The sequence below is a fragment of the Centroberyx affinis genome, unplaced genomic scaffold (assembly GCF_046629955.1).
Source record: "Centroberyx affinis isolate AG114_WGS23_722 - 3 ecotype Tasmania unplaced genomic scaffold, CSIRO-AGI_Caff_v1 ptg002366l_1, whole genome shotgun sequence".
In the NCBI taxonomy this organism is placed as follows: domain Eukaryota; kingdom Metazoa; phylum Chordata; class Actinopteri; order Beryciformes; family Berycidae; genus Centroberyx; species Centroberyx affinis.
The window spans coordinates 46,197-63,662 of NW_027280626.1; the positions used below are offsets into that span (position 1 = coordinate 46,197).

Sequence of the window (17,466 nt, forward strand, 5' to 3'; positions counted from 1 at the left end):
TCACTTTACAAGTAGTAACTGATGCATTCTCACCATTGATAATAAGAAATCAACTGGTAAAGATGGCTTAGGCACATTTTCTTCTTAAACATTCTGCTCCACTGATACAGATTGTATAGGACACATTTTTAACTTGTCTGTTTTATCTGGAATAATTCCTAACGTGTGGAAGACTGCTCATGTTCTTCCCTTTCATAAAGGTGGAGAGATAAGTGAATAATACATAACTATCTTCCTATCTCTAAACTGCAAAAACCTTTGAATCCCTTGTAAATAATCAACTGGTAGCATTTCTTTCTAAGTATTATGTGTTAAGCTCTTATCAGTCTGGTTTCAGGGCTAATCATAGCCCTATCTCTGCCAGTTATTAATGACATGGTATCTGCATTAGACAATAGAAAACACTGTGCTACTCTTTTTTAGATCTCTCAAAAGCATAAGATGCAGTTGATCATTCTCTGCTTTTGCATAGGTTGTTGGACTCTGTTGCCCGCCAATGGCTCAATAACTACCTTACAAATAAATATCAGTGTGTAAAAGTGGGTACTGTTCTGAGCAGTACATACAAATAACAAAAGGTGTTCCCCAGGTTAAAATTTAGGGCCAGTTCTGTTTTGTCTCTAAATATGTGTAATGTACATCTTTATGCTGATGACACTAGTCTGTATTGCTTTGCTGAGTCGATACAGTTCCTTCAGAACACTTCAAAAAACAGTTTTTAACCTCAAACTTGTATTAAATGCTGATCAGACTAAATACATTCTATTCTCAGGAGCTAAGGAAATCGACTATAGTAATTTCCAAACCCGCTCTTTAACAGGTGCTGTAATAGAAAGAGATTTGGGCATATGGATTGATGATCAAATTTACTTTTAAGTTCACATTGATAATCTGGTAAAAACAAAAACAAGCGGATGAAGCTCAGCTTTTTGTATAGAAATAAGATCTGTTTTCCTATGTTAAGCAGAAAGAGGGTAAATGCAGCGATTTTTCTTGCTATTCTGGATTACGGCGATGTTATTTATAGACATGCAGCTGCTACCACCCATAAACCATTAGAGGGTGTATACCACTCCGCCCTTAGATTTATTTCTGGTGATAACCTACCATTATATCCTTTAGAAAAAAGTTGGTTTGCCACCTCTCTCTGCAAGGTGAGATCAACACTGGTATTTTTTCATCTACAAAACCCTTCTTAACAAATTACTTATTATCTTATATCATAACTGACTGCATTTTGATTTTGTGCCCCTCATACTTGGAATGAACTGCAAAGCATTTTAAAGATTGATTGACAGTTTCAGAAATGTAAATCTCACAAATTTTTCACTTCATTATTTATTTATTTATTGTCACAAATTTTCTTTGATTTTTTATGTTCTATTGTTACCTTGGCACCACTGCAAACAGAAGCATGGGAGTCTTTCTCTCAATTTGTCCCCCGAGGATTAAATAAAGGTTTGAATTAATGAATAAATGAATTCATTTGTTGGTTGGTTCATTAGTTTGTTCGTTCGTGCATAACGCTTGCTTTGGGGAATTACAGTATGCACTGTTTATGTGGCGCGGAACCCCAAGAGCCCTGCATCAGGGAAATAGTGTGTGCGCTTGTACACCAAGCAGTAAGGTAGAAGTCAAACAAGCATCAATCAATTGGAGGCTGGTGGGGGCAACGCATGAATTAAACATTTTGTTCAGCAATTCTCTTAGTTACAACAACACTGTGCTACCACAGCACTTTGGTGTTAACAGAAGGAGTTTTTAAAGTCAACTTAGTTTCACTCACTCCAGTCATGCACACCCCCCCACACCCCACCCCTCCACCTGAGCACCTAGAAAGCGCTTGTTATTTTTGAAAACGATGTCTGACCAGAGAAATCATTTCAGTGGTGTGGGAGGATTTTACTTTAGCTCCTAACCCACCTAACAGAATTTAATTAGTATGGCTTCCAATGGAGAGTTTTAGTGTCCCATGCTGATCTAAATGCAGTTTCAGAAGCTTTTTCGTCACAACTAGAATAAAATAATGAAAACTTGTCATTTTCAACTAATATGATTTAATAATTGGATTCCGCACCGAATAGTCTGAGCGCACCGTACTAGGACTACTTGTCATTTTTTGGCATGGAAATTGTCAAATTTAAAGAAAGCTTCAGTCTTAAAATATTACAAACCCTAAAATAACACTTTATTAGACATGTCTCCTATACCTAGCGGACCTGTGACTTAAGAGGTGTCATGGGTTTCAGAGGCTTTTCCGCCCTGCCAAGAATAAAATTCTGGGGGAAACACAGAATACTTGGAATGTTCCGGCATGAAAATAGTCACATTTAAAGAAATAGATTATTGGCACAAAATCTTGTCACTCTCAGCTTCAGTTAAAAATAATCAGCATCAGCCTTCAAAAGCCCATATCACTTGAACCCTTGTAGCTAGTATAGGCTAGTTCTTTAAGTCTGCATACCTTTTAGATCAGTGATTCTCAACCTTTTTCATATCAGTGACCCTTAATTTAGTCCACATTAGAGCCACGGACCCCCATTTGATGAGATATTTTGTCTTGGACCCAAATCTGAGAATATTTTTATTGGTAGATATGATTTTGTCCAGAATTCCATGAATATCTGTGTTGTAGGTAGAGATGACAGTGAAACTAAAATCAAAATAGTCATTCTTCTACATTCTCTAATTGTGTTAAGTTCTTGTAAGTGAAATAATGGTGAATTTAACAATTCATCAATTTGCTGGGGACCCCCTGGAACTCCCTCAAGGACCCCTGGTGGTCCCCGGACCCCACGTTGAGAACCACTGTTTTAGATCACTGTAATGTAGAGAGTGCATGTTGGCATCAAAATCCTTAACTACAGCAGGAGTGTAATGGGATTTACATTCCATTAAATGTCATTTACAACATGGGGTTTGCTTGGCAAAGGATGTGTGAGAATATGAGTGTGTGTGTGTGCGTCAGTGTTGCATACTTCACAGTGTTTTAGAGTGTTTGAAGCTGCAACAGTGACAGAGAGGCCCCAGGCAGTGCAGTGCTAAGATCTGTGAGCCTTGGCATGTTTGAATGAGATGTTAATAGCAGCCATGTTGCCATGGAGTCCTAAGGTCAGAATAGTAACAAGAGCTTCTCTTGCCTCGCAAGCCTGTTGCTATGGAGTCTCAGAGTGGATGCTAGCTTGTTTGTATGGAGCCGAGGTTCTTTGTACTTTGATGGAAGGCTGTTTCATACTGTAGAGGTTTCATAGTCTGATGCAGCGGATGCTTTTGAGAACCTCAATTCAAAAGCTTAGCATTCACTTTATTCACACAGCAGTCATATTTGATTTACATCATATTCAGGGAGGGAAACACTACACGGAAAACAGCGAAGCAGGTGGAAAGTATGGTAGACTCAACCGCCTTATGGACAACATTATATTTATATCCAAACCAACATGGTCCATAACATTAGCTAATGTTAGCAGTCAGCTACTTCCTGTTGTTAATGTTATATTTATCTACAAATCAACAAGATGCAATTGTGTAAGTTAACAAGTAGCTAACAACTAGCTTTAACAGCAGTGGTGGAAGAAATACTGAGATCTTTTACTTCAGTAAAAGTAGCAATACAACAATGTAAAGATACTCCATTACAAGTAAAAGTCCTGCATTCAAAATCTTACTTAAGTAAAAGTACATAAGTATTGGCAGCAAAATGTACTTAGAGTATCAAAGTGAACGTACTCATTATGCAAACTGTCCCCATTTAGAGAGTTATATTTTTCATAAATTATTGGAATATTAATACTGATTTATTGACATACATGTACATGTAAGCAGCATTTTAAAGTTATCAACGTGAAGCTAATCTTAACAATTTAGCTATACTTTTGGGTAGTCTAATCTATAACAATGCTATTTTATAGTTATTTTATAAAGATGATCAAATGTTTTAAATATAAAATATTGATCTGAAAAGTAACTAGTAACTATAGCTGTGAAATAAATGTAATGGAGTAAAAAATACAATATTTCCCTCTAATATATATAAGTATAAGTACAAAGTAGCATAAAATGGAAATACTCAAGTAAAGTACTCAAAGTACAAGTACCTCAAAATTGTACTTAAGTACAGTACTTGAGTAAATATACTTAGTTACTTTCCACCAGTGATTAACAGTAGCAGTTTTAATCAGCTAAAGTCACCAAAGTTAGCTAGCAGACTACTACTAAGGATATTAAGCATAATGTTAGCATGTTACTAATACTAAAGATAGAGCCTGATCATGCTGATCATAAGAATTGAATTAGATTAGGTTTGGAGATAAATATAATATACAACATGAAGCAGCTGACTGCTAACATTAGCTACTGTTATGGATCAACATCAATCCATTTGCTGTATAGACTTTAATTTGGACCTTTTCCAGCTCTGTTCATCTCTGTGAAATCGAAGGACAATTTTGGTTTAGATTTTAAATGTTCTGTCCAAACATCAGTTGATTTCGCTCTGCTTCCATCTGCTTTGCGTGTAGCGCTCCCACCTCGAATATGATGCAAATCAAATGTGGCCGCCATGTCAATAAAGCAAAGTGTGCTGCAGTACATAAGAGGGGAGCCAGACTCATAACTCATACAGATTTCGCTCCATGCATGTGAGCGGGTGTGATTGTTTGCTGAAGGCAGATATATTCCAGGGTATGTTTATACCTGTGCATGTGTGTGTATGTGTGTGTGTGAGAGAGAGAGAGCGAGAGAAAGAGAGAGAGAGTGTGTGTGTATGTAAGACTGTCCTTTGGGAAAATGTGTTCTCCCACACTAATACCTCTCCCTGCCCTTGATAGTGGAATCGGGACAGTATGTTTCCATGGCGACCAGCCCCATAATGGTTACCACGGCAATATGAGAGAGAGGCAGCGATGCAGCGGTTGTCAAGGAGACCGGGAGAATGAGGGAGGAGAGGCGAGGAGAGTGTGAACAAATACTGGCAAATAAAAAGTGAGTGAGAGAGGAGGGGAAAACAGATGAGAGAGAGAAAATGAGATCGGAACGGAAAGCAGAGGAGGTAAAGGCGGGATTCGGGGTGGGCAGATCGTATAGGAAGATGGGAAGGGGAAATGGAGAGAGACAGCGTGTCCTCGGCAGAGGGCGAGCCGAATCCAGAGCTCCGCCTTTCCGGTCAACACGTAGCACCCAATCTGCAACAAAGTCAGCGTCTCCTTCGAGGGGGCCTTATTCTGTCATGTCACCGTCCCGGGTTATTTTTGGACCTTCGTCCCCGGGAAGGACGCCGGGCTCTGGTGACCGACCCGCACCGGCAGGAGGGGGAGCGAGGAGGAGGCGCGTCTTGCCCGAGCCGCTCCCGGTGGGGGGGGGAGATAAGCCGGCGTCTTGGGTCACTCGGCGCCTCCGCTGTCCTAAAGCATCTGCTGACGTCCCGTACGTTGCGGTCCAGATGGCCACCCTGAGGTCGACGCTCCCCGCCCGGCCTTTCCCTCGGGGTCTCGTCGCGACCCGAGCGGAGAGAGGGTCGGCGGGACGACCTTGGTGTCTGTCAGCTTTGTAAAAAAAAAAAAGAAACACGTCCGTGGCCCGAGGCGATCGTTTTTTTTTTTTGGCGTACGGCCCATAAACGCCTCGATGCGCGCGGTTCTTCGGTGACGTCAAAGCGCTATCCGGGGGACGAGCGGGGGGACACCTGGGAAATTACAGCGCGGCTCTTGTGTCTTCACGGCTGAGGCGACGGCAAACACTTGAGAGCTCGTTTCTTCAGATGATGGGGTGGTGAGGGGGGGGGGGGAACGGCTGGCTCTGATCCTGGCAAAGTGCTCAGAAACCATGGACTTAACTTTGGCATGGACTTAACTGTCTTACCGTGTGTGCTGGAGTCAGCCGCATCACCGGAAAACAACACTGAGCCATTTAGAAGAGGCAGTGGCTCGGTTGCTATGGAACTAATATATTCAGGAGTATCAGTATTACGGTATAATAACCGCTCCAAGGCAACGGCAAACATGTCATCCCCCACAAATGACGCAGTCCCCCTTTGGGCCAATCAGTTCATGAATATGCCACCCAGGGCTGTAGTACTTGACGGTCTTGGTCTCATCTCGGACTCGTAGTTAATATGACTCGGTCTTGAATCGGTCTCGGGTGAATTAACGTTACATAATATTATTGTTTTTGTAATTATAATCTCTTCTAAGAAAGGGATCAGCAGCGAATTATACAATTTTCACAGTTGATAAAGTTATGCGCCCACTGAAAGGTTTAGTGACTCCACTTCTAGTTAAGTAAAGGTGCAACTACTGTATGTTATGAACATAAACAAGCTGCCTACAATTCATTTTGTCCTCAAAATGTGCTAATTTTGTGGAAATGTCTTTAGAAACCTCCCTTCTATTTTAGGCAATAAACAAAAATATGCTATTTTAGTCCATAAATACAATGGTAGCCTTGGATAACACATTGCTATGGTATTGGTCTCAAATTGGACTCATAGTTTTGCGGTCTTGGTCTCGACTCGGTCTCGACCTTCTCAACTCCCCCCCCCCGGTCTTGGTCTCGACTCGGTCTCGACCCCCCTCGGTCCTGGTCTCGACCCTCTCAACTCCCCCCCCCGGTCTTGGTCTCGACTCGGTCTCGACTCGGTCTCGACCCCCCTCGGTCTTGGTCTCGACCCTCTCAACTTGGTCTCGACTCGGTCTCGACCCCCCTCGGTCTTGAGTCGGACTCGATTCACCAATGACTCGATCTGGACGTGGACTCGACCGAGGCGGTCTCGACTACAGCCCTGATGTTGTTTCGACCAGTAATTGTAGCGCCACCCTTGGGGCCAAATAGGTGTCATTTTGGAGACACTTTGGCGAGACGCATCATGATTGAGATCTCGCTTTTGACAAGACGGTCAAACGAACAAACAAACGAACAAAAGCACAGATAGAGACCGCCGATCCAAAGTCCTCCGATTGCTCCTTTGTGTCATTTGCTGTTTTCGCTTTTTCCATCCCACATGCTTGCAACACTTCAACCCCTCCGCAGTTTTCCAGGCATTAACCGCTGTTAAATCTGCATCTTGTCAGTGCTCAGGGAGGCAGAACTGACATGGACGTACACAGCGCTCCCCATACTGATTAGGGAACACAATTTCATTCCTTAAAGTCAAGGTCGTGGCGCCCCGTCCCGCTAAATTGCCGCCCAGATTGCTTTCCCCCTGTTTTGTTTAGCCTGTCAACGAGCATCTTCTATTTATTTTATTGCTGTCATCGCTCTGAACTGGTTCTCATGTTTAATTAGTAAATGAAATGAAATTGTCGCTCCGCAGCACATTGGCCGATCACCGCGCTCGCTTGACTGTGGCCGAATCACTTGGATGTCTGTCGAGCTGTGAAAAAGTTAGCTGGAGCGTCGCTATTCCCACATGCTAAATAAAACCTGCCGGATTGATTGATGAAAATTCTTAGCCAACCTTGCATGTGGAAAGAGAGACAGAGTGAGAGAGAGAGAGAGAGAGAGAGGGAGAGGGCAATGGAGGAGGGAAAAAAGGAATTAGAGAGAGAGAGGGAGAGGTAAGGGTAGAGGGTCAGGGAAACGGGAGATTAGAAGGGAGAAGGAGTGCAACAGACAGTGATAAACAGGAAAATGAAGGGGGCTGAGAAAGATGAATGTGCCTCACCTATCCACTTGTCATTCCCATACCAGGACAGATTGCCTTTACTGCTGTCATAGTATCCAATCTTCTTATAGCTTCCTCCTGCACAGAGAGAGAGAGGAGGAGAGAGAGAGAGAGAGAGAGAGAGGGAGAGAGAGAGTCATCACTGGACTCCAATATCCCACCAGTTATATCTGGATCTGAGTTAATGTTAATACAACTTTCATCTCTACTGGTGAATTTAATGTATATTTTTTCTTCTTCTAGGAAACCGTGACACAGACAGATGCCCTGTGTCCCTGCCCTGCAGATTCATGAGCCAATACACTTTAGAAGATATTTAATAAAAAAAAAATAAAAAAAATCCAGGCCCGAGGGATCCCTGCGAGTCTACTTTACTGGAAAAATAGCTTAACATGTTAGAAACTGGCGGTTTGCTGTAATAACAGATTAATATCCCCGTTCAGTACCACTGGGGAGGCACAGCCCAGGGGCATCAAACTACCACATATTAAGTGTAAAATTCTAATTATCATGTAATCATTAGGCATAATTTCTACGCTCAACTAGCAGGCTTCCACTGGGAAGTATTTACTATGCTGTGCAACAAAGGGTTGAGGCAGCAAAACCGACTGTAAGACAATCACAACAACTCCCTTCGCCCCTTTCCAGTAATGTAGTGGGGAAAAAACAGCAGGGTACACTATGACCAGTCAGTGATCATCAACCACCAACAGAAACAAACAAAAATCAATTATAGTTTCAGAAACAGCTGATAGTTGATTGTAATTAATCATTTTTGCACATTTTATTTATTAATGTAATTATTCTACATGTGTTTTGTAAATTAATTCTTCATTTAAAGGCGGTAATGTATCTCCGGTTTTCCCAACCATTGAATAGGTGAGCTGGATCACCCTTCTGGCTAACCCTAAAAGAAATTTCATTAGTCTGAGTTTCAATGGAGAGTTTTAGTGTCCCATGATGGTCTACATCAGTGGTTCTCAACGTGGGGTCCGGGGACCACCAGGGGTCCTTGAGGGGGCTCCAGGGGGTCCCCAGCAAACTGATGAATTGTTAAACTTCAGCATTAATTTATTTACAAGTCAACACAATTAGAAAATGTAGAAGAATGATTATTTTGATCATAGTTTCTCTCTACCTACAATACAGAGAGTCATGGAATTCTGGACAAAATCATATCTGACAATAAATATATTCTCAAATTTGGGTTCAAGAGACAGAATCTCATCAAATGGGGGGTCTGTGGCTCTAATGTGGACTAAATTAGGGTCCTTGATATAAAAAAAGGTTGAGAATCACTGGTCTAAATGCTGTTTCAGAGGCTTTTACTCTGACAAGAACTAAATTCTGGGGGAAACACTGATTAATTGTAATTATTTTGGCATTAAAATGGTCAAAGGTAAAAGGTGGTGAACTCTATTCCACAAATAAAAAGTGAGTTTAGATGGATTTTCCTGCACAAATGCCCCCTCAGTGCAGCGGGGGTCCAGTCCTGTGCCATGGAAGATTCTGCAGGTTTTCATTCCAACCAAACACTACAGCAGCTGGTTTCACTGGTTAGTTTCTCCTGTCTGGTTGAAGGTGTGCTAATCAGTGAAGGAAAAAGGAAAAATCAGTGAAACCGGCTGCTGCAGTGATTGGTTGGACACCGCTGGGTAGGCTTGGGCTGATATTCAATATTATCGAATATCGCAATATTTTGTGAATATCGCGATATTTCTCACGATATTGAATATCACCAAAATTATACCAAATGGCCATTGTTTCCTCCAATGCTATAATAGTTGAATAGTAAGATCAAATTTCTAGGCTGTTAATAATAATAATAACTATTACTATAGCCTAGAAATTTTATGTAATTTGGAAGGAAATAAAATAAAAAACCAAAAAACTTGGATGTTTCTGCGGGACAGTATCGCAATATAACATTTTCGATATTGCAATATCAGAGGTGGAAAGTAACTAAGTACATTTACTCGAATACTGTACTTAAGTACAATTTTGACGTACTTGTACTTTACTTGAGTATTACCATTTGATGCTACTTTATATTTCTACTCCACTACATTTCAGAGGGAAATATTGTACTTTTTACTCCACTACCTTTATTTGATAACTTAAGTTACTAGTTACTTTGCAGATTCAGATTATTAATACAAAATATAATCAATTAATAAATTGTGATGTATTATTATAGATTACTGTAAGATACCCAGCAGTATATAAAGTAGTGGAAATCAGCCCCACCTTTTCCAGCTGCAACATTAAAGTGATGCTTACACATTAATGCATCAAATAATTATAATTCAATAATGTAATATAGTATACTGTATTATTCTGAAATGGGTCATTCTGCATAATGAGTACTTTTACTTTTGTTGCTTTAAGTACATTTTGATGCTAATACTTTTGTACTTTTACTTAAGTAACATTTTGAATGCAGGACTTTTACTTGTAACAGAGTATTTTTATACTGTGGTATTTCTACTTTTACTTAAGTAAAAGATATGAGTACTTCTTCCACCACTGCGCAATATACAATTTTGGGAACACAACCCTCCACTACATCCCTGCCCCTTTCTCAGTCTTACTACAACTCTGGGCCTGCAGAATGTAGCAAAGCCAAGCAACGTTCATGGCGAGAAGCTGAGAAGAGGCTTGACTGAGCAGTTTAAGCCCATGTCCGTCTTTCCACTTAGCCTAGCCTCAGCCAAAGAACTGCCCAGGGCCAGCGCTGTTCCAATTACCATCAAACAAATTACAACTCATCACTGAACCCTTCCTTTCTCCGCCATGACGGTGGGGGTAGGCGCCGGCAAAGGGGAGCAGGGAAAACAAGCTTAATTTTTCATCACCCCCAAGAACACAAGGAGCTTCCAATAGAGTCACAGATCTCGGCGCTGTCAGGGAAACACAAAGACACAGACAGACTGAACAGGAGAACACAGGCTCAGTGATCAAAAGGCAGCCAGCCAACCCGGAGCGCAACGCCGGCGCAGATAAGACGGTGCCATCGCCATGTGATCGCCCAGCCGGCTCCGTCCTCCTCTGTGGAAAGAAACCGACTGATGCAAGCGCTATCTCCAACATGGAAATTGGAAGGCATGGGTGTTGAGATAATTGGGAGTAATCATTTAATCATTGGAGAGGAAGAAAAGTCGTTGCCTTGCAGTGGCTGCAGATCATTGCTGAACAACACAGAAACCCTGTAGGCGTTTGTTCCCTGAGGCCAGAAGGGGAACAAAGCTCTGTTGAGGAAAAAAATCCACCCTAAAACACTTTGCTTCTGTTAAAAAACAGCTATTGATGCTGCACCTTGCATTTCTGGGTTATTTGGTATTTTCTAAAACATCAACGGTAAATGTCAGGTTCTGGGGTCAGTCCCTCAGAATCAAAGAGCGAGGGCTTCTCTCTGGAGCCGCCGTTCAACAATCATACAGGGAGAAATCCATCGTAGAAGAGGAGAGAGACCAACTTCTCCACCCACAGTAGCCTCAATAGACCAGAATGCAATGCAGCCACAAGGCATGTTGTGTTCAAGATCATAGATGTGAGCCAATGTTCACAAACTAGTTGGATAGCGAGCTATATTTATAGACTTTGATTGAAAGCAACAAGTTCACACCCTCCGGGCTGACAAAATGCTTTCTGGGAAAAAATCTCTAACTGAAGTAGAAGTAGATAAGGCAGATTCACCAAAACAGTAAATTGCGACACTTCATCACAAAATAACTCCTGCAATGCATTCAACATCACAAATTGATGATATTTAACAGTATACTTAATCTGAGGGGGAGTTTTCCTTTAACGTCTAGCTATTTTTGCCACACACTCCTTGGCTTTATTTGTTATTATTACACAGCTTTGTTGAATACTTAATTCTCATTGGTCAATTACAGCATTCTACGGTCTGTTATTTCTGAATAGCAGACCGTTGCTATGAATAACAGACCGTTGCTATGGACGCAGTTCTGGTCATAGACTCTGGAGGACCACGTCCAATCCGCAGAAATAAGTCCGGTAAATTTAATGGTTAATTTAAATTTAACAACGTCAGCTCATTCGCGACACCCTGTGGCAAAAAAACGTTAGCTTTCCGTTACTCCATCAGAAAACACCATGGAAGACTTTTCTAATATTCATTTTAATATATTTGGAGAGCACAAAACTTTCGATTCATGGTTAATGGATGAACTGTCCCCAGTAAAGAAGGGTAAGAAGGCTACAGAGTTTACGTTGCTATGGACACAGTTCCAACCGTAGAATCTAACGGACTATTTTTTGTAGCGGAAGCAATAAAATCATTTTTAAATCAATATTTTTTTCTCAAATTATTGATTTCTTTAGTAAGTAGCCGTATAATAACCTTCAGGGTGATTCAAGACCTGCATCACCCTGTCAGGTTTTATTTCGCAATAATGACACTCGCTGTACATTATCCCTTACATATCAACATGACAACCAACTGTAGACGCCAAGTCAACTGTAACTTAGACCCGCACACATTGAAAAGCTGGATAAGATGTTGCACAAGAGAGGGAGCAATGGTTTTCAGATCGGGCATGACAATAGGAATACATTCTAAAAATGATGTTATCAGTAATCCTTGGCATTTCTCCATTTTGAGACTTTCTACATAATGTTTCTTTAAACACCAGCGACCCCCCTGGGAATGGTATTGAGGATAACTTCACTTTATTGAAATGACAGAGTTTGTATGCTGCATTTCATAAAAGCTAATTTGGCAGGGACATGAAAGTGGCTTTTCGAAATCCTCCAACTTTCAATAAAATATTCAAGAAGCTTATATTAACTTTTTATGCGCAAGTTCGTTTTTTTTCTATAGTCCTAGTGGAGAGTACAACCACGCCAAGGGAGAATATTGGGACCCCGATTGCAAAAGAGAACAGTCTTGGGCAAAAACATGGCTGTACGCATCATAAAAATGTGTTTTGCTATCTGTAAGAGAACTCAAAAACATACAGTATTTTGCAAATGCATACAGAGAGCCTTTATATTTGAAAATCAACTATTTACCCTCTGAAATTGTACAAATTGTACCCAAATTGTATGCAAATTGTACCCAAATTGGCAAAGGCTTACATTACACTTTCATGGTAAGGTCAAGATCACAACACATTGTATGTGATATACTAGTAATTAAAATTAATTGCATTTTTAAAGCAGGAAAGTGTGCTGTAACGCACCTTGAAGCTGTTCAATGAGAGTCCAGGCCATTCGAGAACCTTGGGCGTCAAACACAACGTGACCCTGAAAGAAAAAAGGCAATATTTGAATGTTTTAACATCTCTCTCTCTTTCACACAGTTTATCTCTCTCTCGTCTCACAGTCTGACACCACTCTTCTCTCAGCCCTCTTTCTCACTTTCTGCCTCCCCTCCCTCCCTCCCTCCTCCCTCGCTCTTCCTCCTCCGGGGTTTTCGTACTCACGGAGACTCCTTCGAAGGAGCTGGTGTTGAGCGCGCGGTAGATCTCGGCGGTGATGTCTCGGTTGTTGTAGTTAAAGTCTTCCAGCCGGCGACCCTTGGCCTTGAGGGGCCCGACGGTCTTGTTGAGGGCCAGGGCCAGGGCCCACACGGCGTCGTAGGCCAGCGGCGCCTCCTGGAAGCCCCCGGTCTCCTCCGAGTTTTTACCCCCGAGCTTAGACATCAGCTGGGCCAGAAACTCCTGGGAGGTCTGGGGAGGCACGGGGAGGGGGGGGGGAGAAATGGTGATGGTAACAGAGTGAGTAAATGAGCATTAGAATAAATTAAACTTTATTGATCTGCATGGGGGAATTTGGTCATATCCTGTTACTATTTGCTGCTACATCACAGAGGAATAGGATATAAATAAGAATAAATAAGTATAAATGGGGGGGGGTTATATAAATATACTCAACCGTCAATTCCAACACTGACATATTAAGTAGAAATGTATGAATGAAAATGTGCAAAAGGTTGGCAAAGCTAGGGCTGGACAATATGGATAAAATCAAATATCACAATATTTTTGACCAAATACCTCGATATCAATATTGCGACAATATTGTAGGGATGACTATTGGTGCTTTCACAAAATATTTACACAATGAGATTTTTGATAAATAATCATCAGTAATGTGGATATAATGACTAAGTGGGTAAAGGCAAATAATAGAACAGCTAGAACAGTCTGGTAAGTTCAGAAAATGACATCACTTTACTGTAATGCAGCCTTTAAAACCAGGAAAAGACACTTATGCCATATCACCATATTACCATATCCAAAATCTAAGACGATATCTAGTCTCATATCACGATATCGATATAATATCGATATATTGCCCAGCCCTAGGCAAAACAGCAGTAGTATCAGTAGCAGCAGAAAGACAGTGTGAGAACAACGGTACCAAATAACGACACAGAGACAGTGTGAGAAATGTGGGTCTCAATCATCTTCTTGGGATGTTGTTTGTTAGGAGTGAGAATTTAACCTGAACCAACTATAGGACACAACCCCAAAAGCCAAGGGTTTATGGGTATAGGATGTAGGCATCTGATAGCCAGCATAACAAAATGAAGCGATGGAAACCGCAGTCTGGACTGATGCTCATATTCAGCTACTTCTTCATGTGTTCTTAACTGGTACGAACACCAGAGAAGGTCAGTTATGGGAAAGAGCGCAGACAAGTGACAGGCTAGCAAAACTCTGTCCAATAAATGCATGCAATAAATGCTTTTGAGTCCATGTGGCTTTTGTTTACAAGCCCTGCTTCAGCTGTAAGTGAGCAATGTGAACCTAAACAAACCAAATGCAAAAATGCAAGAAAGTTTACTTTTCCACTCTGGTTCAGACCAAAGAAAACAAACTGTAGGTGTGATCACACCCTTCGCCATCTCTTCCTCCCGCTTCCATTAAACCTTATGGCTTCCCTTAAAGCAAATGCATTACAGATATCAGGTGAAACCCGCCGCTATTCCCAGCCTGCCAGCTCCTCCGACACCCAAGCCTGAAGTGATGACAATTAGCACCTTTGTTTCAGACAGTCTCAAGTGGCACAGTCTTTGAAAACCTCCTCACCATTAATTATGGGGAGCTATTAAAAACTCTCATCTGACTGTCATCATTTATTACCAAGCCAGATGGAAAATGGTTTTCGCCGTTTTATATCAGTCTCCTACTGATTAAACACCACATTGCCACATTGCCAACCTACAGGTATGTGCCTCACACAGGTGCGTTTGGAGAAAAACCGGTCCGGTCACAGCAGATGTGTACAGGCTATATCTCACTATGCTAAGTGAATAGCTCTGTGAAAAATGTCCAGTGCTTTCAAGAACCGCATATCAACCAAGTGAGGGCAGATGGCGACCGTACTGAGCCAGTTTACAGGAGGAGTTTTATTGGAGATTGGCCTGACCGATGTGTTTTTTATTCTATCAGGGATATATATATATAAAAAAAAAAAAAACTGTAGAAGTGTCTGGAAGCCACCCAAGACATCCCAGATAATTCCCGGGGCCAAGAGAGAGGGCAGGGGGTGGAGGCTGCACGCGGAGGCTCAGAGGAGGATGGGAAGAGGGCTTTTTTAGATATTCACGCTGGTTCCTGTTGCTGACAGAGCCGTGCTGTTAGAGACAGGATGTCAACCTGCTGCGCCCAGCTGTGCAGCCAGCAGCAACACCGCCAGCCGTAAGAGGCAGGAGGAGGGGGAGGAGGGGGGGGGGGGGAAACGAGGTACGTACCCAGCAATCAGCCACGGATCATAATAGATGTTCTAAATAGATCATTAGTGAACTGCCAGATCATAGTATAGACCTACATTGATTATTTATGCTCATTTGCATTTGACAGTAACATTACATTACATTAAGTGTTCATTAACTAATGCCAGGACATGTTTAAATAATACATGAAGAGTTAGGGTTTAAATTTAGACAATACATTAGCATTAACAAACATGTATAACAGCATTACTTAATGCAGCTGTTTATTGTGCATTTAATATGAACTCATCTTTATGTCACTGTTCATGCTTAATTCATGTTAGTAAAGGCATTAGTGAACATTATTAACAGTGCATTTAACATTAACTAGTTGCTGTTAATGTTGTTATTCATGTTTAAGTCATGTTAGTTAACACATTAGTGAACATTATTAACGATGCATTTAATATTAACTAATCTTTGTTCATGTTGTTATTCATGTTTAATTCATGTTAGTAAACACATTAGTTAACATTATTAGCGATGCATTTAACATTAACTAGTTGTTCATGTTTAATTCATGTCAGTAAACACATTAGTTAACATTATTAATGATGCATTTAACATTAACTAATTGTTGTTAATGTTGTTACTCATGTTTAATTCATGTTAGTAAATGCATTAGTTAATTAACACTCAATGTAAAGTGTTACCGGCCCTTAAGTGTTATCCGTTCCTTAAGTGGCAATGCTGTTTGTAATTTCAGAGAGAGGCTTGGTCATTTGATTCCTCTCCTTTCTGAACAGAGCAGTTTGACTGATTTGTGTTTGATTGAGCGCATTGCAAGACATTTCAGCTACGAAGGCTTAAAAGCCTCCTTCTCAAGCCAAAAAAGTAAATGCCAAAGCAGTATTATTATTCCAGTATTTAGCATGGTGATATATTACCTCTTCACTAGACGCTTCGGTTGGATCTCTACTTTAATTAGCTGGCTTACTCCTCTCTGTTGTGAAAATGACTTCATTATATACACTAGTCAAATTCAGGCCACTGTAAGCTGTGCCAGAGACCTGTCGATATTGTGGCACTTCCTTGGTCACTGATAGAGGTTGATAAAGTCTTAGATTGCTTAATGCCCCTTTAATAAACACTGACTGCTCACATACAGTATATTCATTTCTGGTGTTTGGTTATGAATTTCATAGCATGTATGATTAGAAACAGTTGAATGTATTGGACAGAATAAAAAATATGATTTATTAGGGCAGCAATGTCATACAAACATAAGAACAATTTGTTAAACAATATTTCAGTTTTACTGGTTATGCTTGTACTTTCACATGATCTGTCACGGTGACTAGAAAGTCTGCATTATTTTAGTCAGCGATCAGATTGGTGATCAGGCCATCGCACTAGTTAGAAAATCGGTGATCGCAATCAGACCTAAAAAAAACAAAAACAAAACCCTGATTGGTGTATTCTTAGAAAGGGAGATAAAGACAAAGAGAGCGAGAGCAACCTGCTTCTTTTCCTGAGAGACGGTGCCGGCTTCACACAGGCACCGTCTCTTGACCGCGCTTTGATCAATAAGGGGCCATTCCTGCATCTCAAGTGCTGCTCTGTTCGCTCAAACAGAACTTCTAGACAACGGGGGCCACGGGGTGACGTGCCCTGAACGCTAACCGAAGTCTGCCCTGCCAGTTTCATGGAGTTTTAGTTTCGGCGGCATACAGAGCAGTATCTCGGAAATCCAACTGTGCACCGGGATTTAGCAACAACAGCGAAGCCGCTGTGCAACAAAGCGCCGGGCTTTTTCCACCGTGTACCACTTTGAAGTGACAGCAATCCAAGTCAGGTCAAAATGAAGATTTGATATACTGGGGTTTCGACAAAATAAAGGAAAGACCTAACAATATGCGAATGTCAAGTGTCTAATAGGGAATAGGCCACGCTTTGCCTTCAGAACAGCTTCAGTCCTCCTTGTCCTGCTGTCCTGCATCCTGAATTATGTGTAGTGGAATAACAGACCCCTCCAGTTCTTTGAGGGATGAAGGAAAGAGAAATATATTTCCTATACAGGTTCAATGTTTAGATCTGCTGGAGGCCGAGGAAGGAGTTT

The 17,466-nt window shown here is 41.3% G+C and overlaps 1 protein-coding gene across 1 annotated transcript in view; it reads right to left on the reverse strand.

The window, feature by feature from the left end:
* The window catches only part of LOC139655999 (gamma-aminobutyric acid type B receptor subunit 1-like), a gene marked incomplete at its 5' end in the record, with an annotated part of 39,043 nt that extends 25,687 nt beyond the window's left edge, over positions 1-13,356 (reverse strand). Inside the window, 3 exons of the mRNA XM_071533457.1 lie at positions 7,661-7,738; positions 12,868-12,931; positions 13,111-13,356. Coding sequence (XP_071389558.1) covers positions 7,661-7,738; positions 12,868-12,931; positions 13,111-13,356 — 388 coding nt within the window. The remainder of the gene's footprint in view (positions 1-7,660; positions 7,739-12,867; positions 12,932-13,110) is intronic.
* Positions 13,357-17,466: the final 4,110 nt, after the last annotated feature.